This window comes from Etheostoma cragini, chromosome 5 (assembly GCF_013103735.1).
Source record: "Etheostoma cragini isolate CJK2018 chromosome 5, CSU_Ecrag_1.0, whole genome shotgun sequence".
In the NCBI taxonomy this organism is placed as follows: Eukaryota; Metazoa; Chordata; class Actinopteri; order Perciformes; family Percidae; genus Etheostoma; species Etheostoma cragini.
The window spans coordinates 16,774,639-16,801,094 of NC_048411.1; the positions used below are offsets into that span (position 1 = coordinate 16,774,639).

At 38.1% G+C, this 26,456-nt stretch overlaps 2 protein-coding genes across 2 annotated transcripts in view; one reads left to right on the forward strand and one right to left on the reverse strand.

The window, feature by feature from the left end:
- The first annotated feature begins 614 nt into the window (after positions 1-614).
- On the forward strand, positions 615-15,809 carry araf (A-Raf proto-oncogene, serine/threonine kinase). The gene is made up of 16 exons (XM_034872035.1): positions 615-744; positions 2,270-2,481; positions 3,483-3,586; positions 5,317-5,419; positions 5,586-5,740; positions 6,663-6,761; positions 7,174-7,318; positions 7,673-7,700; positions 7,791-7,921; positions 8,222-8,424; positions 9,938-10,114; positions 10,464-10,510; positions 10,715-10,833; positions 12,101-12,232; positions 13,782-13,916; positions 14,316-15,809. Exons 2-16 carry the CDS (start codon positions 2,374-2,376, stop codon positions 14,454-14,456), a joined length of 1,827 nt encoding a protein of 608 aa, XP_034727926.1. The 5' UTR covers positions 615-744; positions 2,270-2,373; the 3' UTR covers positions 14,457-15,809.
- Positions 15,810-22,042: 6,233 nt separating this feature from the next.
- The window catches only part of zgc:64051 (leukocyte surface antigen CD53), a 7,315-nt gene continuing 2,901 nt past the window's right edge, over positions 22,043-26,456 (reverse strand). The window contains exons 4-8 of the mRNA XM_034872102.1: positions 25,013-25,087; positions 24,823-24,915; positions 24,570-24,674; positions 24,064-24,147; positions 22,043-22,555 (exon numbers count right to left, since the gene is read on the reverse strand). Of these exons, the coding sequence (XP_034727993.1) occupies positions 22,484-22,555; positions 24,064-24,147; positions 24,570-24,674; positions 24,823-24,915; positions 25,013-25,087 (429 nt within the window). The 3' untranslated portion in view covers positions 22,043-22,483. The remainder of the gene's footprint in view (positions 22,556-24,063; positions 24,148-24,569; positions 24,675-24,822; positions 24,916-25,012; positions 25,088-26,456) is intronic.

Here is a 26,456-nt window from a genome sequence, read left to right on the forward strand (position 1 = left end):
AATATGTGTACCGCCACCTTCTGTACCGGAGTGTGTAGAGTCACCGCACTGAAGTATGAACAACTAAACCAGTGGGGAAAATGAACAACTGAAAGGAACTCTACCAATGGTGGGGTAAATACTCAGCTACTTTAGTGAAGTAAAGCAGCAAGGCCTCAGTGTAAAATGCTCGGACCCAATACTCCCACTTTTCATGTCCTGCTTTCCCCAGAATATTCAGAATTCATCAGCAAAGTGAACTGATATGCCCTTTCACAAAACATGTTGGGACCTTTAAACTTTACTTTTTGTTTTTATATTGCTTGCTGTATTGAGCTCATACAGATGACCAGCTTCACAAATCGATTCAGTCATTTCTTACCTTTTCTGGACTCTTCTGTAAGATAACTGTGTGCTCAAATATACTGTCTATGGCAGTATTTTAGCCAACATGTCAGATTTACCCTTATTAATATTTACTGACTATGTCAATCTATCTTGTTAACTTATAGCACTATGTTCTGTCATACTAAAATAACAATATTGTAATATAATGTTGCATCAGTAATTACTGCTAGTTTTAAGGCAGAACAAACATGACAGTGAATCGCTGCCACCCACTGGGCATTTACTGTCGTCTTTTCCTAACGCAGCAGACCAGAGAATCAACCAATGGAGAAGGAGCATTTCGGAGGTTTTCCGCTTTCCCCGAAGTTCTTGACAGATCCGACTTCAGATTGAAAGAATTCAAGATGGCTGCTACAGGTAAGCATTTAACTTGTGTCCAACCTGTACAAAACACTTTGATGGAAGAGTTTTTGTTGTTTACCTTACATATGGATAACTGATGTATCGTGCCGTTTTACGCACGTCAAATGAATAACGTTAAGTCACTGTTATATATTTAGGGAAGACACCAGAAGTAATTTAGCCAATAAGCTGACGAGGTGGTAACCCCCCCTAAATTGGCTAACGTTAGCTGGCTAGTAGCAACATTAGCGTAAAGGCTACCCAGAAAAGTAACGTTGAGCTAAATAGCGTCTGAGTTAGCCAGATAATCGACTCTCCTACTGCACTTAACACGTTAGCCAGCTAGCTAGCCCGCACAGTTTCAAGTCATGTTGAGAGGAATTTGCAAACGCTTTGATACCTTTTGCATCGCTAGCATTTAACGTAGCGTTAGCTAAATTATAACCACGACACTTTAACCACTTCATACTAACCCACCTTTACAAGTAGTCGGCTAAGTGGTTTAAATCGTTTTACTAGTTAGTGCACCAAGAGAAACATTGGCCTCCCAAAACATCGCAGACAAATCCCATGCTAAGCTAAATGGCTAACTCTAGCTATCATTTGCATGCGATAAGTTAGCTAGCAAGTTTGTAATTTTGACTGCCAGCGCTAAATTTCATGTTTAATCTACAGCTCGCCTGTCACATGCGTGGTAATGTCATTTAGAGTAAGTTATTATTTGTTCTGTAAACATCGTTGTTGTTTGTGTGTGCCGCTAAGTTACACAGCCGTAGTGTTGACTTAAAGACCGGGTTAGGTTAACTTTTTCTTGTATTAACCCGACATAATTCGAAAATTATTTCATCTATGTGATAATGACTGCGAACCTTTTTTCCACAACACGTAAGGCTTTTTTTTTATGTATTCGGCATAATGTAAAAAACAGCATTTCCAATAGCGTTTTAAAGTCATACATCTTAAAGTCTCCGGCAGACTCGCGTTATTGTCTCCTGTTCTTGCTCAGCTGTCCACATTTTAGAAGTGTTTCTCATCACCTTCTTACCGAGAGAAGAGATGCATTATCTTTTCACCCCCTCCCTTTATCCCATACTCATTCAATGTAATTTTGCTTTAGTCAAAAGAAAAAAACATCGGCCAGTAATTGTCTGCGTGCTCTAATTTTTCACCATAACTTGTTTCTATGTGTGTACTTTTGCATTTGCATTGATATATTAGTACAGTGGTAATGTTAATGGAGATAACCACTGAAATTGTTTGTCCTGATTCATGCCCTTTTATATGGATAACATTAGATTTGTACAGTTTTGCATGTGCATGTTTAGCTGTATGTCTTTTTGTGATGTTTTTGCAATCATTGTACATGTTTTAGGGGTTTTGAAACAAGCTTTGTATGTTATGTTATTGTTTAGCCAAGGCATATACACCCTCAGCCCATGGTAGTGTATGATATCTGGAACAATCAGACATTATTCAGATCCACTTTATTTACACAGGAGGTATATTGTATCCAAACTGAAATTTGTCCATGTTGTTGCAGGCTCAGAGTAAAGGGCTAACTCTTCTGGATTCCACTGTGCATGAAGCTCTCCTGAGGTTGTGGTGTCTAAGTGCTCTGTGCCCCAGCTCCTCTTGCTTCTCATCATGTCCTCCACCTCTTCCTACTCCTCCTCGGGGGACACTAGTCCGGAGGATGTACCCCGAGGTGGGGGCACTATCCGAGTCTTCCTCCCCAACAAACAGAGGACAGTGGTGAGATGATTGGCTTTATTCCACTCATTATCAATGATGTAGCAGCAAAAAACAATTTTTTGCATAAATATGAGTCTGCTGTAACTAAATTGAATGGTACCTGACTTTTACCATCTTTGAAAAAGGATGATGCCAGCATTGTTAGTTTGTAAGTGTAATAACTCACACAAAATGTGACATCTTTCAGAGCATGATAATGAGTGCTAGTGGGCAGTTGGTGTCAGGTTTTCAGATGGTGCCTGCCACCAATGTTTGACTCATTCCAATCAGACATGGATGTCTTGTTTCTCACATTATAAAAAAAATAGTTGTTAAATTGTCCTGTCATGTGCTATATTGTGATGGTATTATTAATGATTGTGAATTGTAGTTAATGTTGTGGGGAGGACAATGTGCTGCTCATGTTATCCATACTGTAATGCAGTAGCCATGTGTCCGGCCTCAGCAAGACTTGCATGTTGCCACTGTTTATGCTTTAAGTAAAAACAGAATTCATTGTTTTTGCTGTAATATTGCAGGCAACCCATTGCCTGCAATGGGTCTCTTAGTTGAAAAATGGATTGTCTGCAAATTTGGCTGAGCTCTTCTATTTTTCCTGCTTGTTTTTTTTTATGTACAATGAACAGACATACAACACTTTGTACCATATCTGTTTTGTATTACTATGTTAGAAATGCACATCTAATTGTCACATCTTGTGCAGTAATATCACCATGGAACCAGCAGCTGTGGTTGACTGACATTCCACAGTGTTGTCTAAGAGAGCTTTGTTGTGGTCAGAACAGGAATGTAGCAATATTGTTTGGGGAAAAAGTGATCTCAACACTGGATTGAAGTTCTAGTCTATTGGATGTTCTGTCACAACATGGATAATCTGAATGTCAACATTAACTCAATGTGCAGCAGTCATTTCTGCTTATTAGTACTTCCACTATGCCTCTTTGTTACCTGTGTTCTCTTCCAATGAATGTTGTTTGTTCACCACAGTTTCCTGTTCTCAGGTGAATGTTCGGCAAGGGCAGACTGTGTATGAGAGTCTGGATAAAGCGCTTAAAGTGAGAGGCCTGAGCCAAGACTGCTGTGCTGTATTTCGCCTTCTAGAAGGGTAGGATTGCATTATTGTCCGCTGAATGTCCTCCCACAACATATAGGGATAATGGGTTGCATTCCTCAACGCCAACACAAAAAAATCAAAGGGCAACGGAAAACAATGGGCATAAATCTCAGATCTACGTACAGTGTAGATCTGAGTGTCGTTTGTTGATATGTTTTTGAAATATTAAGACTGAAGGCGGAGATTGAGCAAACTCATTTTTGTGTTTTTAGGTTTTTAAACTTTTTTAAAAATTAAAACAATTACACTTTTGACTGATAGTATTAAATCGTCAAAATTTGTATGATTGATTATCGGTTCATTAAAAACATCCCTCCTTTTATGCTATACATTTTTAAAGAAACAAGTGAAAAATAAATTTTCCAGAAATGTCATACACCAAACTTAGGCTATATAACACAGACTTGCAGATGCACATTCAACCTGTGCCAGTGTTAAGCGACTTCAGTCTGCGGTGTAGTTCATAAGCCAGAGAATTGTAAAGTTATTTGGCTTCATGATTATACAAAGTTTTTTAATTTTTTTGGTTCACCTTTACACTTGAGTCCATACTTCTCCACTTAAACTACTTCTCCACTTAAAATTCTTTAATTCTCTAATTTTCATTATTTTGACCGTCAGTCGTATCAATAATAACATTGTACATACGAGGTAAATGTGGTAACATTTATCCATCAATCAGATGGGACAACAAATGCCTGCAGTCAGATAATCAGACACTATCACCAGGATGATCATACTTGTATGAAGAGCAAACATAGGCGAACAGTAAAAGAGTCACCCCAACTGTCCAACGCAGTTTAAAGATTGGATTCCTAATTCAACTTTGACCTACTTCTCTTAACATAGTTGTGTTCACATTGTTTTCTTGTGCAATGAGGGATTGTTCACACATTTTCAGATGCACTCAAATTAATTTTTGCCTATAAGTAAAGTGTTTTAGATCTTCCAAACAAACTGTTTGTATTTTTACAACTTGTCTAATATTCTGATTGCTTGTGTTTCTCAAATCACTACATCATGTGTTTAAACTACATTTCACAATAGAATAAATAATCAAATTGTTTCTGCATATCACATGGAATCTGAAGTTAAACACCATTTCATCATGAGAAATACTAAAATGGAGTATATTTTGGGGCTGGATTTTCATTGTTGGGTAGGTATTTGATTTTCAGTTTTGGGAATTGAATATTTTTTATTTTTTATTCAATACTGTAATAAAGTTGAAACAGATTCAACTTTTGGAGGAATGCAACTTGACGTCACGCTGCGGTGGCCAGTCATGTAAGCAGAGATCAGACTTTCCAGTTGGTTTTGAGTTGGGGTGAAAATGCCATACAGTAAACAGAAAACATTATTGCCTCTATCGCTGACACAAGAAAGTTTTAAAACAGTACAACGGTAAAAAAACAAACGCAAGCATTGATCTGAACAAGCTACTTTCAAGTGCAGTCGGAAATCTGGAGATCTAAAAAAATGATTTGACGGAAAACAATAATTGTGAAATATAAAGTCTACTTGTGCACATTAAAATAAAACTAACAGAACGTCACACAAGTGAGCCATTTAAGTGACACTAACGCACAACCTTGTGCCGAAAACTTTTGGTGGGCTGAACGTGGTCCCCACACCCCCATGTGGGGACCCCAAAACTGATAAAATATACAAACCTTCTTTTTCATTAGTTGTAGATTTTTTTAATGTCTTTCCCTCTCCAGCCGTAAGAGACTGACGGATTGGGACACAGACATCACTCCGCTGGTTGGAGAGGAGCTTTTAGTCGAGGTCCTGGATGATATTCCCCTCACCATGCACAACTTTGTAAGTAGCTGGCAAACACCATTGCATGTTTATGGCTTCTTTGAAATACCATTTTATAGTTACAGAATCCAACCTATTGGGAACTGGCTTGCATTCCACCTCATATTGGTGTTTGTTGAACATTGCTGGTGTGAAAGTTAATTTTGTGATCTCTTAATCTTGACAGGTACGGAAAACCTTCTTCAAGCTGGCTTACTGTGATTTTTGCCACAAGTTTCTTTTTAATGGCTTCAGATGTCAGACATGCGGCTACAAATTTCACCAGCACTGCAGTAGCAAAGTCCCTACTGTGTGCGTGGACATGGATACAGTGAGCAAACGGTAAGTTGAAGAGGAAGTGTTATCATGCAGTGATTCTGTTCATTTTATTAGTTGCTGTATTTGTATAAGGGCCCCATGTGCTTTTATTATGCCAACATAAGTTATTCTCCACTGCCTCTACCAGGCTTTCAGTTTTTCTTGACATTTATCTGAAGGAAATTAAACAACTGCAGCTGATTAAAAATATGGAAAGAACTCAACTCAAAGTCTACATACAAGCTTTTTCAGGAGCTTTAAACCACATTGCACTTCCCCAGTGAAACGTTTAGGACCAGACAAAGAATAAAGACAAGTATGCACTCTGCAAAGATATATATACACATACAAACATACATACATACATACATACATACACACACACACACACACACACACACACACACACACACACTTACTTTCCCCTGCATTGTTGGTGCTCTAATAGTGAGAGTTTGGAGGATATACCAAGAGAAACGTACGGCCATTATCCAATAACAAGGATCCACAAATAATCATGATGGCTAAAAAAAAAGTGTGTTGAATGTATTTTGTCATATTTTTGGTAAAAGAAATGAACACCAACCACTGAATTGCTAAGTTGGTGTGGTCATCAGATCTTATTTCTTTCTGTTTAGATTATTATTATTTTTTTTTTAAAGGCAGGGAGCTCTGTTAAAAAAAAAAAGTTCACAAATAACAGAAAACTTTAACAGAAAACAGGAAAAACTTTATTTAGTATGGGGACAATAAGGTTAACCGTGTGGATCATAAAAATATATACAGGTTGTCGGTTGGAATTAATCTTGGTGTGTTGCATATACTGTAGATAGGTAATAACCAAAGCCTTGCCAACTTTAAGTCCTTAAATAAGTGTTCCTTTGTCTGACACCTTGTTTGATAATGTCTCTTTGGTATTGTCCTATCCCTTCTATGTCTTGTCCAGGTGTGATCCTAATCCCTGCACAGATGAGTACCCAAGGATACTTTTGCCAGAAAATTCCCCATCACAGAGCAACCTAGCCTTAACCCCAGAGCCTGCTGGGTAAGCTCCTATACTTCACAAATTATATTTGAAGGACACTATAGTCTTAAAGGTCTTTCACACTTCCGCACGGTAACTTGCCACCTCCAGTCAGTTCAGTGAGGGGAAGGTAGCAGAGGGGAAGCGGTTTTGATCCATCCATCGGTAGGGGTATGCAGCGGTTGCCGTCAACGTGAATGCCCACAGATTCTGCTCTGCCACCCAGAGTTTAGCTTGCAGAACTTCTGACTTTAACCGCTGTGCGACAGGAACCACTTTTAAAAACACTTTGCATTTTTGGGAAACGCTCCTGCAGGTAGGTGGTTGTCAAGGCGGTTGTCAAGGCTGTTGCCGCGCGGCGATGTGGGACCATCTTTACTCTGTGAAACTGATATGTAATTATAAATGGTGACTATTTAAATTTGTCACCCAGGATGGACCTCCTGTCCCCGACCTCTGCCTTCCGTTTCCCCATGCCGGGTGGAGATGGCCAGTCTCTACAAAGACATCGCTCCACCTCCACCCCCAATGTCCATATGGTCAGCACAGTGGGCCCTGTTGGTACAATTATTATAGAGGTTGGTGTTGACTGCTTGGTCCATGTTTTAGTTGGTTGTTATTATTACAAGGATCTGATTGTATTTACTGTATGTACCTGTTCAATGTATAACAAATGCACATGCAAACGGTGTTTACGTATAGTGCATCAGAAACATTCTTGACCAGCCTTTTACGGCTGATTAGCCTTTTTGATACACTTTGCAATACATGACCACAAGTCTTACACCTAGTTATAGTGCTTGAAAATGTTGGTTCTCATAAAGTTGCAAAACCACTGACCCGTTTTACTTACTGTGTATTAAATTATCAATTGTGAATTTATAATTTTGCGTCTTTCCACCTTTTTAATGGTTATTGTTTGTTATTTTTAGGAAGCACTAAAGTTCAGCAACCCAATGGGTATGTAACTTGTGAATTCAGCATTTTTATTCATTTTTAATTTTACATATGGAATTATAATACTCTTGTCCTGCATTCTCATTCCTGCAGGTCCTGAGCCCTCACCAAAGCCCTCCACCAGCCCGCCCACTACTCTGGGCTCTCCCGGGAGGAGACCACCCAAATCTCCATCAGAGCACAAGGAGCGCAAGCCCTCCTCGTCCGACGACAAAAAGAAAGTGGTAAGTAGTCTTTGACCTCTTTCAAAGGTCCCTGGTTGTCTTCAAACAGGTGTATATAGAGTTAGTAGGGACTACTACATTTAACTAATATGTCCCTGAGCAAGACCCTTTACCCCATAGTTGCTCCAGAGGCGTGCAGCCTCTGACATATATAGCAATTGTAATTTGCTTTGGATAAAAGCGTCAGCTAAATGAAATGTAATGTGTAAACAAATTGGTTGTGAAAAAAATCTCAACTGAAGGGATTAATTCAGGGTGTAAGTTAGCAGTTCAAAACACTAAATCTATGTCATATTTCAGCACCGAGGGGGCTACAGAGACTCAAGTTACTACTGGGAGGTTCACTCTCGAGAAGTCACCATTCAGAAGAGAATAGGCGCTGGCTCCTTTGGAACAGTCTTCAAGGGCAAATGGCATGGAGACGTGGCAATCAAGATCCTTAAAGTCACTGAGCCAACGCCTGAGCAGTTGCAGGCCTTCAAAAATGAAATGCAGGTCTTACGGTAAGAACTGGTTTCTGTGTTTTACATAAGTCTTTCTTATGTAAAAAAGGCACTGACAACTTCAGAATTTTGTTTTTTTCTAACCTGGAAAATGTATCCACATTATTCATCAAAAGGTCTTCACTGATGACACTTTTTATCAGTAAAAAAGAAAAGAGTAGGTCTAAACCGAGTTGATGGCTGGACTGTGTATGGTCAACAGTGTTGTGCTAGTTACTGAAAAATTATTATAAGTAATTATTTACAGTGAGAAATGGAAAGAGTTGTTGAATATAGTACTCAAGGATAAGTACCCATTAGCAATTCTTGAAATGTACTGAAGTAACAAATCACATGCACATCAATAAGAATTGCATTAACCATCGTTCATGTGGCAGCATATTATTTAATTCAGCTAGCATTTCTGGGCCTTTTTGTGGTTTGTATGCTCAAACTGTAAGCCCTGTTGTTTTGATGCAGGATATTATCAGATATTGCAGCACCTATTCAAAGGTCAACATGTGGCTGCTGTAGTCTTTGCAACATAGGTCTAAATAGTAATCACAAGCCATGCTACTGGCTGAAAAACTCCTAAACAAATTTTTTCAGTGGGCATATGGACTAATATGGCATATGGCATAATTCTCACCACCATTGTCTGCTTTGAGTTATGCGGCAGCCTATGTTCACTTTAAGAATGCAACTAGTCATGATTCATGTATTCTGAGCTTCGCCTATTAACTCTGGTTCTCCAGTTACTTTGCGTCTGTTTTCACACACTTTATTGGTGACCAACAATGCTCTCGGGCAGTTCCAAAGTGAATCCCCAACATGGCGACTTATGGAGTCTCTGTGAAATCACCGCAAATTTGGGAACTAAATGTAGTAATTGATATGAACGACGATACGAATGGCCGCTGTTCTAACTCTGGTGTCTTGGTCTGTTTACCCCCTGGGCTGGGGCTGTTGTCAGCTCTCATCCCGACTGAATCCCTTGCAGCGCTTTAAGAGTGACACAACAAACGCACTAAAAATAACTGAGTATGTTGAACAATGTCATAATCCTCTGTTACCCATCAAGAATTGTCTCCACGTTGTCGACAAAGCATTAGCTACTTGTTAACCAGCACCTTTAAACTAGGCACGAAGCAGTTCTCCTCTTCCCTCCCCCTACAGATTGGAAGCGTAACTGTCCATTACGTTACCATTATTCATATGTCTCATTTGAACAAGAACCACTGAAACAATTTTGGAAACATTATTTTAAGGTGCAAAAGGATCTTTGGTATTGGATCAATTGAAATCAGTCAATATCAATGAATAAGCTATCTGGGGTTATAAGGTTATATTACTGTGTTGCAATGTGGCTTGGAATCAATGACCAACAGTGCCATGTGGCAGAAAAAAGTTGTATTACGTTTACTGAGTATAACTCTCCTAATAATCAAGGTTTGTATCAAATCGTGGCTCAAACTAAATCATGGGTTTGGTGTATCCTTACCCTAATTTCTGACTCTACTTCTGTTCTCTGCAGGAAGACCCGCCACGTCAACATCCTGCTGTTCATGGGCTATATGACTAAGCCGAACTTTGCCATCATCACACAGTGGTGTGATGGCAGCAGCCTGTACCGCCATCTGCATGTCACAGAATCCAAGTTTGACACTATGCGTCGCATTGATGTGGCCAGACAAACAGCACAGGGCATGGAGTAAGACTTAACTGCTAGATGCCTCTTTATTATCACCCCTTACTCACTGCTGACACCCTTTTTAAACGTGAAGTGTTGATTTGATCCAGTGTTTTGTTTTTCGTAAACACTTTTATTTTGCCCCAATCTGTGTAAATGTTTTACTTGTTTCAGCTATGAATGGGAAAGCGTAATTTGATAGTATAAGTGCAAGGAGGCACTCTTGCAGTAATGCTAAGGGTAAAGACTGTAGCAGAGTCTTAGAGAAAGCTAATGGCTTGAGACATAATATTGTGCAGGAGTTAAGCCTTGTTTAAATTTGGGGCTGTTCCTCTCTTTAAATCAGTGATTTTGATTTTTTTTCTTTCAGTTATCTTCACGCGAAGAACATAATTCATCGAGATCTGAAATCAAACAGTATCCTTTTATTGTCCAATGTTATCTTTTAACAATGTAGCTATGTAGGATTTTGTGCTTTTATCACTGTAGACTCAACCACTAACCACAATGTCAAATTTGAACACTATATTCCTGCTTGTTAGAAGTTTTTGTTGTTGTGGTAAATAATACCATGAACGTGTACGCCAGACGTTTGTACCATTTCCTGAGCACTGCTGCTAGATATTTTTCTCCATGAGGGCTGGACTGTTAAGATTGGTGACTTTGGGTTGGCCACAGTAAAGGCTCGGTGGAGCGGCTCTCAACAGGTAGAACAGCCCAGTGGATCCATTCTGTGGATGGTAAGCCTCTCTTTTACTGTATGTGATTACTTTGATTTCACAAAGAGACAATAAATAGACTGTAGTAATTACAAGACTATGGATGTAACAGTATGAAGATTGAACCTCACGGTTATAGTGACCAAAATTATCACAGTCTTTGGTATTATCGCGGTATTTTTAAGAGTGTGTTCAATTACTTAAGTAGCAACTTTTTTCTTGCACGTTCTGCAGACAGGATATCTATCTTCAATCAACTGTCCTTTGGCATTCTCATAATAACCAAAAATGCCCATGCCTCAGACTTAGTTCTCTTAGAGGGCTAATAAATGTCCTTAGCGCTGTCATCTCCTCCTCCCGCCATGATTCCAACTTGAAAAAACGCATGTTGGAGGCTATGCAGTACGCCTGCACAACGTCAGGAGACACAGATGAAGTTGGGAAGGATTAAACACATGGTTTCCACACCGTGCTAATCCACCAATAATAGTAATTTTAACAAAAACGGTAATTATTATCGTCAACATTTTTTATCATATATCTATATCTTTATACATCCAATCATTTAGAGTACAAAACTGTGAACTCAACTTCAATATTAACAGAAAGCTTATGCCAGACTAGCCAGACTCACTTAATATTATCCAGCTGTTTACCTGTTTTAAGCTCTCTCATTACATCGTATAGCTTCCTTCATCAGCCAGCCATACTTGGCCACCTAAATTGTGTTAATTAATTAACTAATTTTATTTGGATAGAGCAGCTTTAGTATTAGTAAGGCTGCTCTTTGTCCTACAAATATTCAGTCAAACTTTTACATGAAATCATATTTTACGTGTGTTAGATGCGGCATATGATTTCATTGGTTCAGTTAAATTTTCCCATTAGCAGGGACTGAATTTAACGATAGCCGGTTTTCATCACAAGAACCTGTTTGTTTTGGGTTGTTTCCTTTCTTATAAGTCCTTACGTCCTTACACAATGTACCACACATTATATCATGCTGTGCTGGCATAATAACAAACAAAAACATCACAGTAACTCAATAGTATGATATAATGTAAAGCCAGTTCTCTATGTACATTTGGAGATCTAATTGGATTATACTTTACTGCATACATTTTCAGGAAAATGTGAAAACGAGTACTGTTAGCATAGATATATTTGTAGTAGTTAAGATATGACAGCCTAATTAACAGCTAAATTAATCTTTGAGTGATAATTAGATTTTGGCAGGTCAATGATCAAATTACGTGCTCAGTGTGTCTTCTTCCTATTTTTTACTGAGGCTCCTGAGGTGATCCGAATGCAGGACAGCAACCCATATACTTTCCAGTCTGACGTATACGGCTACGGAGTAGTGCTGTATGAGCTGATGTCAGGGACCCTGCCTTACTCCATTATCAACAACAGAGACCAGGTAACAGGACGCTACCCCTCTTTGAGTTTACACAACACTGACATAATCTAAAGCACAGTATCTGGATCATCTTTTAGAAAATGTTGCCAGACATAATAAAGTGCTTGTACTTTTACCTTCTCTGTTGTGATTCTGTGTGTGATTCCTTACCAGTTAAGAAAACATCTTTTTGTGATACACTGATGGGTGGATGTCCTTTTGGAGAAATCTCAAAATCACAGTATTATTAGTGAATTTTTAAATATAATTATTTGGGTAAACTTGCCTGCAGTAGTGGGGTGAAATCATTAACCTTGTGGGACCCGTATTGCTGTTTGGTCTCCAACAGCATTCTATTGATTATCATTTGCTGTGTCTTATTTATTAAAAGAATTAATGTCAAACTCTAAATCAAGAAACTTCTGGTAAAAAGAATGCTTGGCCGGTGGACTTTTACTTCTACCCTCCAACTTGGCCGGCGAGTCAAATAGTACACAGACACGTTTTGTACACTGATCAGGATAGTGTAACACTAATATACTTTAGTTTTTGTAAAAGAAAGCAGGGTTTTACAGTATGAACTGTTGAACTAAAATCAATAAATACAATTTCAGCACAGGCTTTTGTTTTATGGTGCTATGGTGGAGATAAAGTTCAAAATCCTGAAAATGGCGTCTTCATTTCTGTGCTTATGCTTTTAGATAAATTGATAGGTATCTAACATTGGCTCCACTTCCTTCTTGAGCAGGGCCACTACAAATGTATCGGAGCATTCAATGACAAAAGGACAAAGCTACAGGGCGAAAATCATTATTCACAGTGGCACAGGGCTTTTTAGCCACTCGTGTCATGATTGACTTCCTCCAAAAAATTTAGTTTTCTTTTGAGCAAAGAAGCTGTCAGTCTGCCTGGGCCTGTGGACTTATTAGTACACGCTGCATACCCTACTGAGAAGATGCTGATTACTAGCTGGATCCACTTTCAACCAGCAGGTGGTATCAGTGTCTAGCAGAGACTGCCACACATATTCCATTTTGTAAGTCAAACTTTAATTAAGTCATTCAGCTAATTTTATTTTGGATGTTCATCCAAGGTGATACATTGTTTCTTTCAGGTTAAATAACTCCAATAATCCAATAATAAAATAAATAAATAAATAAATAAATAAATAATAAATAAAATAAACTCCAATAATTTCACCAAGTCCCAGTATTTTAGGGTTTGAAGTTTGAAAGCTCCATTCCTTCATATACCTGTGTTGTAGGAGTCAGCTGTTTTTTCTGGGCTGATACGGATTATTAGTAGTTAATGAAACTATGTACCCAATGAAACTTGTTAAAGAACACAGCAAGACGTCACACAAGCGGGCCATATAAGTGACACTACCGACTCAGCTCAACACTCCGGCAAATTACCCCGCCCACTCATGGGGGGTAAACTTTAAATATTTGCCGTTGATAAACCGCAGCTTTAAGCACAAAATAGGGTCTGGTATAGTTGTAGACGTTATTCACCCTGTATGAACAACACTGTCAAATTGCAGCAACAGTTTCTTCTTTGTTTTTCTCAGATAATCTTTATGGTTGGACGTGGTTACTTGTCTCCAGACCTCAGTAAGCTGTCTAGTACCTCGCCCAAGTCAATGAAAAGGCTCATCATTGACTGCCTGAAGTTCAAACGGGATGAGAGGCCCCTGTTTCCACAGGTGAGTAGTGTATAGGTTACTCATGTAACAAAAGGAATTCCATAGAATAGCACCAACCCAACTCAGCTCAAAAAACTGTATTATTATCTTTTATAAACTGAAGAAGCAGTATACTGCCTTGTTTCAAGGGGTGTTAGGGGTGGTACAGCACTGAAGGCCACCAAAGTCAGAAATGTTAGACAATGGCTTTAATCCTATGGATTTGTGGTGTGAGAAAGCCTTTTGGCATTGTCCGAGCAAGTGTTAAAACTGCCACTACTTGGAGTTTCATCTGGCGTATCTTAGATGCAAGGATGAGTGCTCCATTCAATCTTAATTCCAAAACGTCCTCATTGTCCATCAAGTTGTTATTTCAAACAATATTGAGAATTGCATTTACATTTGGTTTTCCTTCTTCAGATCCTGGTAGCCATTGAGCAGGTTCAAGACCTGCTGCCAAAAATTGAGCGAAGTCGCTCTGAGCCGTCGCTCCATCGGGCCGTGCATGCGGAGGACCTGAACCCCCTTTTGTTCCACACCACCAGGCTGATGCCCCTCTAAGCTCCCAACAGCATGGGACAGAGAGGTCCTCACACTGCCCAAAACCAGACCACAAGCCCCAGCTCACTCCCTGCCCCCGCAGAGCCCCGGAGCTGCCGCACTCAACGCAAATCTCAGTAACTGCAGAAATATTGGCAACACACTGTTTAGACTGATAGTGAATGTTCTTTTCCTTTTGTACACGTGAAAAAGATCTGCCCAAGTGAAATAACTGTCCACTGTATCTAGTAGGATGTTAAATGCCTCTATTCAGTCTACTTGAGAAAAATCATTGAACGGTTTGCATTACATACTCTGACCTACTAGGAGGCATTTAAATTGTTTTGAGCAAATGGTAAAAGAAGACATGTATTGCACATACCCTGCAAAATTGCGTTGCCCATTTTCGGTAGTAAAAAAAGTCTTACTCCGACCTTTTAAGAAGCACTGTGATCATAGTCAATATATTTAAATCAGTTTAACAGCCATAATACTGGATCTGCTGGTTCAGGTCTCCTGATCAGCCTACATATTTCAAATGCTCAGTTTTCATGTGTCCCCTTCAGTTAGCCTTTTATTCAGCATGCGATGGGAGATCTGACATGTGATGCTTGTGATTTGACAGCAAACACAGTGCCTGTTTGGGAGTGCTTTGTAAAAGATAAGTCATTTTGTTTTAGTGGGACCCATCCACAATCTGCTGCTTTTGCAAACATTTCATTGCTAGAATTTTTATTGTATTCAACCAAAACAACAAATCAACATGAGCAGGCAGAGGAAGAGATAACTCAACCTTTTGGAAGCCTAGAATAGATCGGCAACCTCAAACACTAAACTATGCACAAAGGTTTAGTAAAAAAAAAAAAAAAAAAAAAAAAAAGATAATTTGGTTAAAGGATCTCTGCACATGCTGTATAGCAGCGACAGGCTAGTTGCAAATCTAAATCACATTTCCTTAACACCTCAGAATAACTATCAAATAAGAATCTAATTTGGATGGACATACTCAAAGTTCAAGTTCTTTTTAAACCAGAGTTTCCATTGAGGTTGCAATGAACTCAAAAAAAGAGCACTTGACATGTGAATGTCGAACAGTTAACTCAGCAGGGCAACAACAGGCCAAGTTCATCTGGTTTCACACTACTTTGAAGTACATTAGTTAGTTAATCAGTTAAAAGTTACGTATAAGATTATTTACCTTACCCCACTGGGTTTTCTTTCAGATTGTATACAAGTTCAGTCTGTATACAGGATTAAATTGTTAGGACCAACATTTTTGCAGTGTACTGTACATAAAAGGGCATGTCTGATGATTGAATTTGTCATTCTGATATTTAACATTTCTAAGATTCCAAAATACAAGATTTAACAATTTTCCCAAGCATTTTATTTCTTCCAGTTCAAGAACCTTACATTAACAACCGATTCTGTTTCAGATAGAAATAATTGTCTTAGGATGGTTAAGGGCTCTCAATAGTCAGAAAGCATAGTATTGATCAATTCTATGGCAACGACTTTTACTGCAACATTGAAATCATGTGTAAAATCAGCTCACTTTAATGGTCTGCCCCTAATACACTCTGACTTAAACACATTTACACTTGAGTTTTACCAGAATGTCATCATGCTCCAGATTGTAGATGACGGGCTTTTACATATGGTTTTCTATTTTTAATGATAATTTTTAGCCTACAGAGCGATTGACAGACCATAGTGCATTCTAAGTGGTTAGTTGGATTGCTGATACATATAATGTATTTTCTTTTTTTCTTTTTTTCTTTTTTCTGCACCTCAGAGACGAGACATACTGGGACTGAAATGTACCCCCATGGCACATCGCTTTAACAGGTCTTCGGCACAGTCTAGTCTTAAAGGTTTATTCTTAATGCTCTCCAACACTGCACCATGGATCAGCCGCAGGTTGATATTTCAGACTTACAGGCCCACGCACATACACTCAAACTGGTATTGTAGCTGTTGAGGTTGCATTAAAAACCGTGAGTAACTTGGTTAAATGAGTTAATCCAATTTGGACGCATTGTGGCAGGTGTGAGAAGTGGAATTAAAGTTATGCAAATAATTTAAAACAATTCAGTATGGTTAAAATGCATCAGGAGTTTAGCGCCGCCTAAGAAGATTGTGATTGGTCTATGAAAATACAAACCACCCTGAGCATTTATTCCCCAATGACCGAATGTTAACAGATGCAGCCAGACCATACTCCAGCGGTGACACAGCTCTGTTGAGATGGGTTTGGCAACTAGAAACTAGTTTCAGATGCTCTAGATGATCTAGCAAGCACTTGGCAGTGAGGCCTTCAAAATCTGAATGAGCAAATCATAGATGTGCAGACAAAGTAGTGAAAGCGCAGATGGATCTTTCTTGAATTCATCTACAAGTGCTCCTTGAATATTCTGGGTGCATTGTGTTTATATCATCGTGTTAAGGGCTTATTGCATGAGTAGAAACTGATCTTAGTTCCAAAAAATTTAAAAAAAAGCATCTCCCCTTCAAAAAAGTATTTTAAAATAAACATTTTTACAAATTGAGATCAGTTTCCACTCATGCAATGAGCCATTGACAGGACGATATAAACACAGACAATCATGACTTTGGTTTTGTCAATCATCCCATTTTCATGCATGTACTGCCAGTTGAGTTCCATTAATGAAGTTTCACACTAACTCCAAAGAGTAGTGCAAGCATACGCTAATCGTTGGATTCTAGATTTTAAGCCTCGTCTTTCAGTTATGATCACTAGTTGACATTGAAAACTTCAAGGTAGTTTTTTTTTTTTTTTTTTTGCAGGCAGTGCTAAGTTAGATTTTTAAATGAGGGCATGGAAATCTGTCTATAGCCAGGATGTCACGATAACTAGGTGTGGAAAATGGCTTCTGTGAGATTCATAAAAACAAATGCTTGCATGTTTTTGGATGCTTATATAACTTAAGTAATTCATTTTTAGAGGCTGTTTGCAAACTAGCCTTCTGAGCTTTGGGTTAGAAAGTTGTCAGTAACTATGTTTACATGCACATAATAGTCTGGTTTTTGTCCTTGTTTTAAAAAAAAATTTCATGTAGCCGTGCAAAGTTTACCAGCGGTGGCAGTAGTGCTGGGCAGTATGATCAAAAATTTGTATCACGGTATTTTTTTAAGATTCTGGCGGTTTCACGGTATATCACAGTATTTGATACTGTACTCGTTTGCTTGACTCGGTCTTTGTATAGGTTTGTAATGGCTTATTTTGCTGTCAGTATTTATAACTGTCAGAATATAATAAGAAACCTTTCAATATCATCATGTTTCCGAAAAGTTTTGATTACTAAAGGGTTTGCTTGGCTCTACGAAATTATACAATAACGTTATATTATTCTGTAAGGAGAATGCATTAAACAGTTACAGAAGCGAGACGCTTTTTGAATTGTGCAAAATACAAAGTAGTAAAATCAATTTAAATTAAATAAATACACATAACAACTTAAACATGCTTCTTTTTCAAAACAAAATAGTTGTAGATTTGCTGTTTAAACACTACCTTGACCACATGTAACGTTAGGTTGTTGGATAAAAGTGGGTGTAGCTCCGCTGTCGGCTTGCTTCGGTGTTTGACTAACGTTAGTGGTTTGGTGGAAGTATTTGGGCAAGGTAAGACATCTTAAATCCAGTGTTTTAGTCATTGCTCTGAACCCGTCTTTCTCGACGATCTGTAGGTGGATTGCTATTGTGTAGCTCCGCTGCATGCATGCTTGAAGAGACTTGAAGTCTTACCATTGGCACAGCTGACTAACGTTAGCGCGACGAGTACAGTTAGCACAATTGTTTTTTAAACCTAAAAACCTCTTCACAACAGACATGGCTCCTCTTTTTGCCACAGGTAACTTTCAATGTCTATCCTATCCATCTTCACCAGAGCACTAACTGTTTACCCGTGCCACGCCTCCAGTCGTACCATGCATTTACATTGAAAAGGGTTTGTTTGAAACAGTGTTGCATGGCATAGCATTCCGAATCATATGCACCGGTGCGGGGGTATATTTAAAAATTCATATCATGACAAAAATATACATGGGTATTTGCTGTGAACCGGTATACCGCCCAGCACTAGGTGGCATGCAGTGCGAACACCGCTTCCCTCCTTCATTCTTTCAACCAGCTTCTTGAAAAGGTTAATGTAGCGATGTGTGCGCATATCCAAAAACCTGTTGACATTAGTCTTTGATAATGTTAAAAGGTAGCTGTGTTTCTTCTTATCGGGTCTGCAACCTTGCAAACTATTGGCTAGTTGTTTTGTATACAGACACCATAGCAACGCACAAAGCTGACCATAAGCCGTAAATTGGCAAGATGCTGTAAACTGGGGTAAAAACTCTGATTGAGATGCATGTTCTGAATACGCTGTGTATATATGTCCAAAGAATGTTTCTAAAACCCGAATAATACCGGAATATCCAACATGTCATAATTGGAAAATGCTGTATTTGGAAAAAGGCCTTATTATGAATATCCAATTGGAATATGCTGGTAATATGACCTGTATCAAATTTGGAATATAATAACTAATTTTATTTTGTTGTCTCTAGGGTATCATGGTAAATTGACTCATTGACACACTTTGGTTCCTTGCTTAGGTTTATTTTGTTCAGGATTGTGTTTAAGGCACCGTTTAAAGCTCAGGTGTATATTGCTTCAGAGTGCAATAATGAATGATGTTTTCACAGATGTAAGCCTCCTAATTGGGCCCGTGTGAATTTCCTGTTGCAGTGTATGTGAAGGACATCAACTGAAGGGAAGTTAACAGGGGGCCAGGCTGTTGCCTGGCAAAAAGGGATGTAGTCTGCAATGAAACGTACTGTATAGGTAGGAACAAGTCAAAGTTGTAAATTTAAAAGACCTACACAGAACCTTTTTCTTCCTCTTAAACGACAGTTGACGGTTAAGTGCATCCATCCTATGAGCAGGATAGTGCTTTTAGGTTGAATACAGGTTCCTGTCACAGTTTCCTTTCTGGTAGCCAGTCAGTAGGGTCCCTCATTTCATCAAAACATCTTCTCGTCCTGACTTGTTGGGTAAAAACTGCTAAGGAGTGAAGGAAGCGCAATTTACTGTCAGATCAGCATTTTTGACTTCAGCCTGTTAAAGCCCATAAACATTTTATTCTTGATTTTGTTTAATATTTAATAATTTAATGTATTAATCAAATTTTTCTTTGACAAATACATGTTCTATTCCTTGTAGCAGTGGTTGTTACTTCTCTTTGGAATTGATCAATATAAAGTTCACTGCTCTCTGGTGTAATTGGTAATCTTGGAAGTATTGGCTTTATGATACTACTGAGTCATATGGGTTTAGGGTCACGCTGGAGTGTAAATGGACTTGCAACAGCTGTGAAGGTGATGTTTTGGGTGGTGATTAGTGTTCTGTGAACTGGTCTTGCTTCTCTGTATATTGTATGTGCAAGTGATTAATGAACAGCAGATCAGACATTTAAACCTGGATATTTTAATGTTATGAAAGAAAAAGGCTGGGTACCTTTTTTTTACTCTTCTTACTCATTCCAGTTGTATCAGTCAATCGTGGTCGGGGGGTGCGGGGCTTGTAAACCAGGGTTCGGAAAGACTTTGTCTTTCTTTTATTTATTGATGTCATTGCAGATATTCTCGTCTGTGGCCGGGGCTCTTTGAGGTGGATTCTATGTTTACAGAGAGACATTGTTCTTTGCAACACGTCATCGCCAGCGCTCTCTCTAACAAGAATGTTATTTTGGCACGGTACGGTCACCTCCAAATTACTTTCATTCTGATACGTTCTCCTGCAGGGGCATTTGTAGCTGTTCGTTTTAAACATCTGTAGCACAAAATAGGTATCACATTATCTAGCAATATTTTGTTCATAGGGTTTCACTACGATAGCATTTGTTAATGGCAACCCTTCAAAAGACTGTAAAAGAAACTTCATATATGGTTGGCCACATGTTAAACTTGATTCTAAGTTTTGCTCATAAGTAACTGAATGGCCTTACGGCTGCTAAATGAAAGAAACCCACCTTTTCTTACTTTTTATAACCTTTCAGCTAAAGCAAAGACAGAATGTAATTTCCATAATGCAATGTTCTTCCAGGTTTCTTGTGAATCAATAGAAACCCTTGCTATAGAGGAAGACTTATTTCCCTGTTCAGAAAGGATATTTAATCATTTTGAGTGGTGTCTCCCAAAGAGGACTGTGTCAAACTGGTATCTAAAGCAGGGGGGGAACAATTACCAGTTACTGGAATTCTGTTAAAATGGACCTGAACAGCCTCATGACACAAGATACTGGGCTGCTTCTGGAGACTTGCAGGGGCACCGGAGGGGGGGGGGGGGGACCAGATGTAAAACGGCTTTGTTTCAGACAAGAAAAGGATGAGAGAGCTGTATCAGAGTTTTTTTCTTTTCATATCTCTAGGTGAATTGCAATACTTGTGTTTATAGTTTCTGAGGTGTCAGGGGTGTTCAGTTCACAATAAATGGTATATTCTTCTGTGTACAGTTACATTTTTTTTAATTACAAAAAATTGTACTTGTCTCTATTTTTTGTGTGATGGTTTCAAGAGAACAATTTATTTTAAAGTGTAAAGGAAATCTTAGTATTTTTTTTTTAGTTTTTGTGTTAAAATACTGATGCAGGATTTATTCTTTAAATAAATACATTCAACTGTGTTACCTGCTTGTTTTCAGCTTTTTGCACAATCTTCTCTGCTTCATTTGTTTTTTAGTAAATTGTGTTTCTTGGCTAAATTTTAGAGCTACAAAGATTAATCGGTTAGTTGTCAACTATTAAATTAATCCCCGACTGTTTTGATAATCGACTAATCGGTTTGAGTAATTTTTTTAATAAAGTAAAAATTCTCAGATTCCAGCTTCTTTTTTAAACGCTGTTTTTATTGTGTTCTTTTTCAGTAATACAACAATACAATTATAACATTTTCTTTTTATTTCCATACACATCCAAGTTATTTTTTTAGTATATACATTTATCTCTCTATGGCATATTTTTGGTCCAAGCAACAATTGTAGATCCATTTTCTTCCAGATGAGAGTTATAGTCCTTTTTCCTGTAGAATAACAATACATTTTCACGCTTGGGGTTTCACATTTAGACTCAATGGATACAAGTGCAGCTAAATCACCAGGATTCCAGCTTGTTAATTTGAATATGTTGTGGTTTCTTCTCTCCTCTGTGATTGTAAACTGAATATCTTTGAGTTGTGGACAAAACCAGGCGTTTGAGGACGTCATCTTGGGCTTTTTGGGAAACACTGGTTCATATTTTTCACCATTTTCTGACCTTTTAGAGACCAAACAACTAATTAATTAAAGTAGAAAATGAAAATAATTGATGCAGCACTTTTAAGTTCCTTTAAAATTGGAATTCTTAAATTAAAAGATTTAGAGAAACACAAGTGTCAGCTGTCGGTTTCTAGAGGAACCAACTGATGGTTGAACGGGATCTAAAGAGGAAGTGGGTACATGTTTGGCTTCACCTCAGATCAGTGCTCTGCAAGCTAGCAACAGGAAATGCTGATCATCTGACAACATGAGGTTAGTCAAAATGGAGGATATAGTTCTTAATACTATAAACAATTCTTTAGTTGTGTATCAGGACTTCCCAAAAGTTATCAAGTTTGTGGGAAAAAAAAGATACTGTAATATTGTACATAAACAGATTTTTCGTATTTATTCCCTTCAAAAGATGTAGAATATATGTAAGTTGAGCAAAATCTTACAACAAGTGGCTTTTATTCCACACAGCTCAGACTAAAATAGCATTTTATATTCTCTAGCTTGTTTGTAGAAGGCCATATCTGAAATACTTTTGTGTAATTCTCTAGAGAATTAAGTGTTTGCGATTTAGTCTTTACAAAATAATTATTTACTGATCTTAATTTCTTTTTCCACAAACATCCTTCTCATTTCATTCTTGCCTTCTAAACACATGATTTATAAAAATAAAAAAAAGACCTGTACAATAAATCAACTGTAAAATACGTAGACATTTGGACTTAGTATTGTCTACAGCTTGTAGCCCAGTCCAGATCTACTGATGTGGCAGAAGAGCGTCAGGGCGAAACACATTCCCAAGACCTGTCAACAAAAGAACAAAAAATGTAACTGGAAAACACAACAGATAATGTTGTTGCATGGTGTTTTTGCCACAGTCTTTTTTTACTTCTTCATAGTTCTTATTTGTAAAAACTTCAAAACCAATATTTGTGGCAACTGTACAGTCCACATGTGTTAGTATTTCTCAGGGTTTGTTAATATTTGAATGTCAAAAAATAGTTTGATATGAGTTTTTAGTTGGAATATGTTTTAATTGAGCAGATTATACAATATATATATATATATATATATATATATATATATATATATATATATATATATATATATATATAAATACGTGTATATATAAACATGTGAAAAGGGGTTGAAAACATTAAAACCCAAAGGGCAATATAGTTACTATTATTTTTAGTGCTGAATTCTGAGCATCAAGATTTGCACTACATAGCCCCCTAAAAAATCATAGTATCCATAACGTCACACAATCGCACAGTGCAATGAGTGTTATTTTATACAATGCAAAAACCACAGTTTGGTGACACCACACGTGTCAGTGTTGGTGCAAAAATTCTGTATCCAAAATCACAATTTACTGCTCAATTAATAGGGAATTATTGATCCTGTTAAGGGGATTTCACACCTGAAAGTCTGAACCGAGGTTCATGTTTTTTGCATTTGATCCGGTATGTTTTGGTTTCACACTGCAGTCATGCAAGCAAACTAAATACGTATATATATATCATATGATTATTTCATTATGTTATATTGTCACTGTATTAAGTTTTAAAAGCAAACAAGTCTAGCCTAGTCTAGTATTCACTCCTTTTAGCTCTGGGTGAGTCTCCTTTAACTTCTAAGGTAAAACGTCTGCGTCTTTAAAGGTCATTTTTGGGGAGGGGGCATCTTAGGCCTTTATTTATATAGGACAGATAGAGACGTGAAGGGGGAGAGAGAGGGGGGCGTCCAAAATGTCTAGTTCTTTAGCTGCTAAACTCTCCACTAAGTTCAATAGTGAGTTGTTGATTTTGTCTGCAGTTCGGTGCTGGGCAGGTAGGTGCACTACCAGTGGGTTCATCATAGCTATCATAGCTAAAAACAGTTGCCTGCTCTTGGAAACAAAGCTGAAGAGACCACAGTTGGGTGCCGGACAACCAAAACAGCTAAAAGAGGTTAAGAAAAACATATCTGAATTGCTATTTTAAGATAAGAAAGTTGAGTTGTAGTTGTATTCACAAGTAAGTGGAGCAAAAACGGGTAGGCTACTGTATGAGCAACCATGGCTGCACTGGGCTTCCATATTCTATAACCTTCTTTATAAACTGACTTACAGTTTGTAATATGTGAGGCTCTCGTTTTCAGAGATATAACTTGCAACTTGCAGCAGGCCACTGTTTGCTCAGGTTCACTTTGCAATGAATTTACAATTACAATAAATGTGCTTAGATATTGTATGGAGAAGTAAACAAACACAGCTTTCCAGTTTTGTAAGAAATATTTCAATATGGCAAATATAACCACCATCAGTTTACCTCGATGATGCAGAGGACAATGACAGATATCCCAGTGGTTAGGAAGTTCTCCTCAAAGAAGTTCTTCAACTTCACCAAACAACCCTGCAATCAAAGAGCATAAAGTTGAAATGAACTGGAAACCAACCTGTCATTGATAATAATGAGGCAAAGGGAACATAAATAAAGATAGTGGTTTATAGAGAAGTATATAAATATCAGAGTAAAAATATAAAATAAAAGAAACATAAGTAGTGTGGATATGCACATATTTACATAGTTAAAGGAATTATTATGCTACAGTTTTTACATAATTAGGCAATTGTTATGGTAAACAGTAATAATGAATAAATAGTAGCAGTAGAGCATTATAATTTAAGCAGGTGTTATTGCACAAAACAGTTAATAGTGTCCAGTTTAAAACTAAGTGTTTGTGTGTCAGACACTTAGAGGGAGGAGTTATAAAATGTGATGGCCACAAGCAGAGTAATAAACAAGCCCTAATGCAAGCTGTTCACACTGTCTACCTTTTTTCTGTATTCCGGTTGTTGGCTTGTACAAGCGCTTAAGCAGCAAGAGGGAGGAACGTTGGGTTGCCAGTCTGTCACATTGTTGACTCCACAGCAATCAAGCTGAAACAGTTCATTCAGAGATACAAAGTCTTTTAACAGCAGATTGACATGACGTAGCTCTCAGTATGTAAGCACAGCATCCAAATTCAGTCATCTGTGTAGCCCCATTATGGGAGCTGTGAGTATGTCTCTGCTCAGTCACTCTTACCTTCTCCTGAACCACATCCCACTCACTCGTTGAGTTTGTCCCTTTTGCCTTGTCCAAACCCATGGTGAGATCCTCTTTCACCAATCTATCAATCTAAATGTTGAAGTGAGATTTACAGATTATACATAGAGTATACGCATTTCCTTTATTAGCGCAACATGGTGTGAGTACAGATAAATAGGGACCCTACCTCGCTCTCATACATGAGTAGCAGGCATGCTGCAGTCAGCTCCACCAGCATCAGGATGAACAGCAGCAGGAAGAACTGTCAAAAGAATATTTCAAACAGTCTTTTTGTGTTTTTACATTATGAAACGCATTCCAATATCAGGGTTTCCCCCAGTGTATTGCAACCCCGGTGGCACACCAGGCCTAAATTGCCCCCCGTCAGGCCTAAACCACTGAGAATTAATTTTTTTTAAATGTATTTTAAAGACATTTTTCAAAACTAAAGTTAGAGTGGGGCGGCTTTGTTGGAAAGGTAGACGTGATCATATTTTCAACTCTCCAGTAGGTGTTTAGCACTGACTTATGTATGTAAATTCTCAATTTTCCAATTCTGTCCATGAAATAGTTATTATAAAAACTATTGAGCTCTACATCAATGGCGCCATCAGTCTGGGACTGGCCTCACGCAGGTCTTCTTTGGAAAAAATAAACTTGGCGTAATAACTTTTCCTGGGGAAACCCTGAATCTATGACAGTACCACATCATATTTACAAGATTAGAGAAACAAGACGGCTTGCAATAATGTAGTTCCAAGGGTAGTCTGATTTACTAAGAAGAAAAATCAAAGGTGAAACAGTCAAATTATTACCCAAACAGTAAACATCCATCACAGCTTGCGGATCAACAGCTACTTGGGCTAATTGTGCTAACACAAGCATGGTAACAAAGTCACATGATAATGTTAACATGCTAGTGTTTATCGGGTATTATCAGGTATTTTCACCCTCTTATCGTGTTGTGCTGATTAGCACTAAAAACAAAGTACAGCTTAGGCTGATAGGGATGCCATTATAGTGTTGCAGTAATTTTATAAAAAAATTTATTTGACCTGCTGGTGACAGTAGATGAAAGGTCAAACAATCACAAAGGTTGTTAGGGTTCATAATCTGGGGAACATGAATGTCTGAACCTAATTTCTAACAATGAGGGTCAGACATACAGTACATGCAATAGTTGGAGACCTTTCCCTCAAAAGCCCAAAATGTCAACCTCAGGGGGGTGCTAGAGGAAAAGTTAGGGGATCACTAAAGTAAGCGGGATTCACTCTCTGGGGACCAGGAACATGCCAACTGCATGGTAAGAGGTCACAAATGGCGCACGTTGTCCTTTGCAATGTGGAATTATTAATGACATTTTGGATGTGTTCACTTTCAGTTTTTACCTCCAAATAAATTGTTGACTTGTTAACAAGCTGTTTGATTCAATTACGTTAGTAAGTTAGATATAGTGTCAAATCAATGTATATATTATCTCAAGACAGTTTACACAGAGTAGGTCTAGACCACACTCAATAATTTACAGAGACCCAAAAAATCAAACATACTGCCAGAGGATCCCTGAAGAAATTTCATAAAACCTGGGACCCGCTCCTTTCTTATGCAAACTATCTATCCTGAGCCAATGG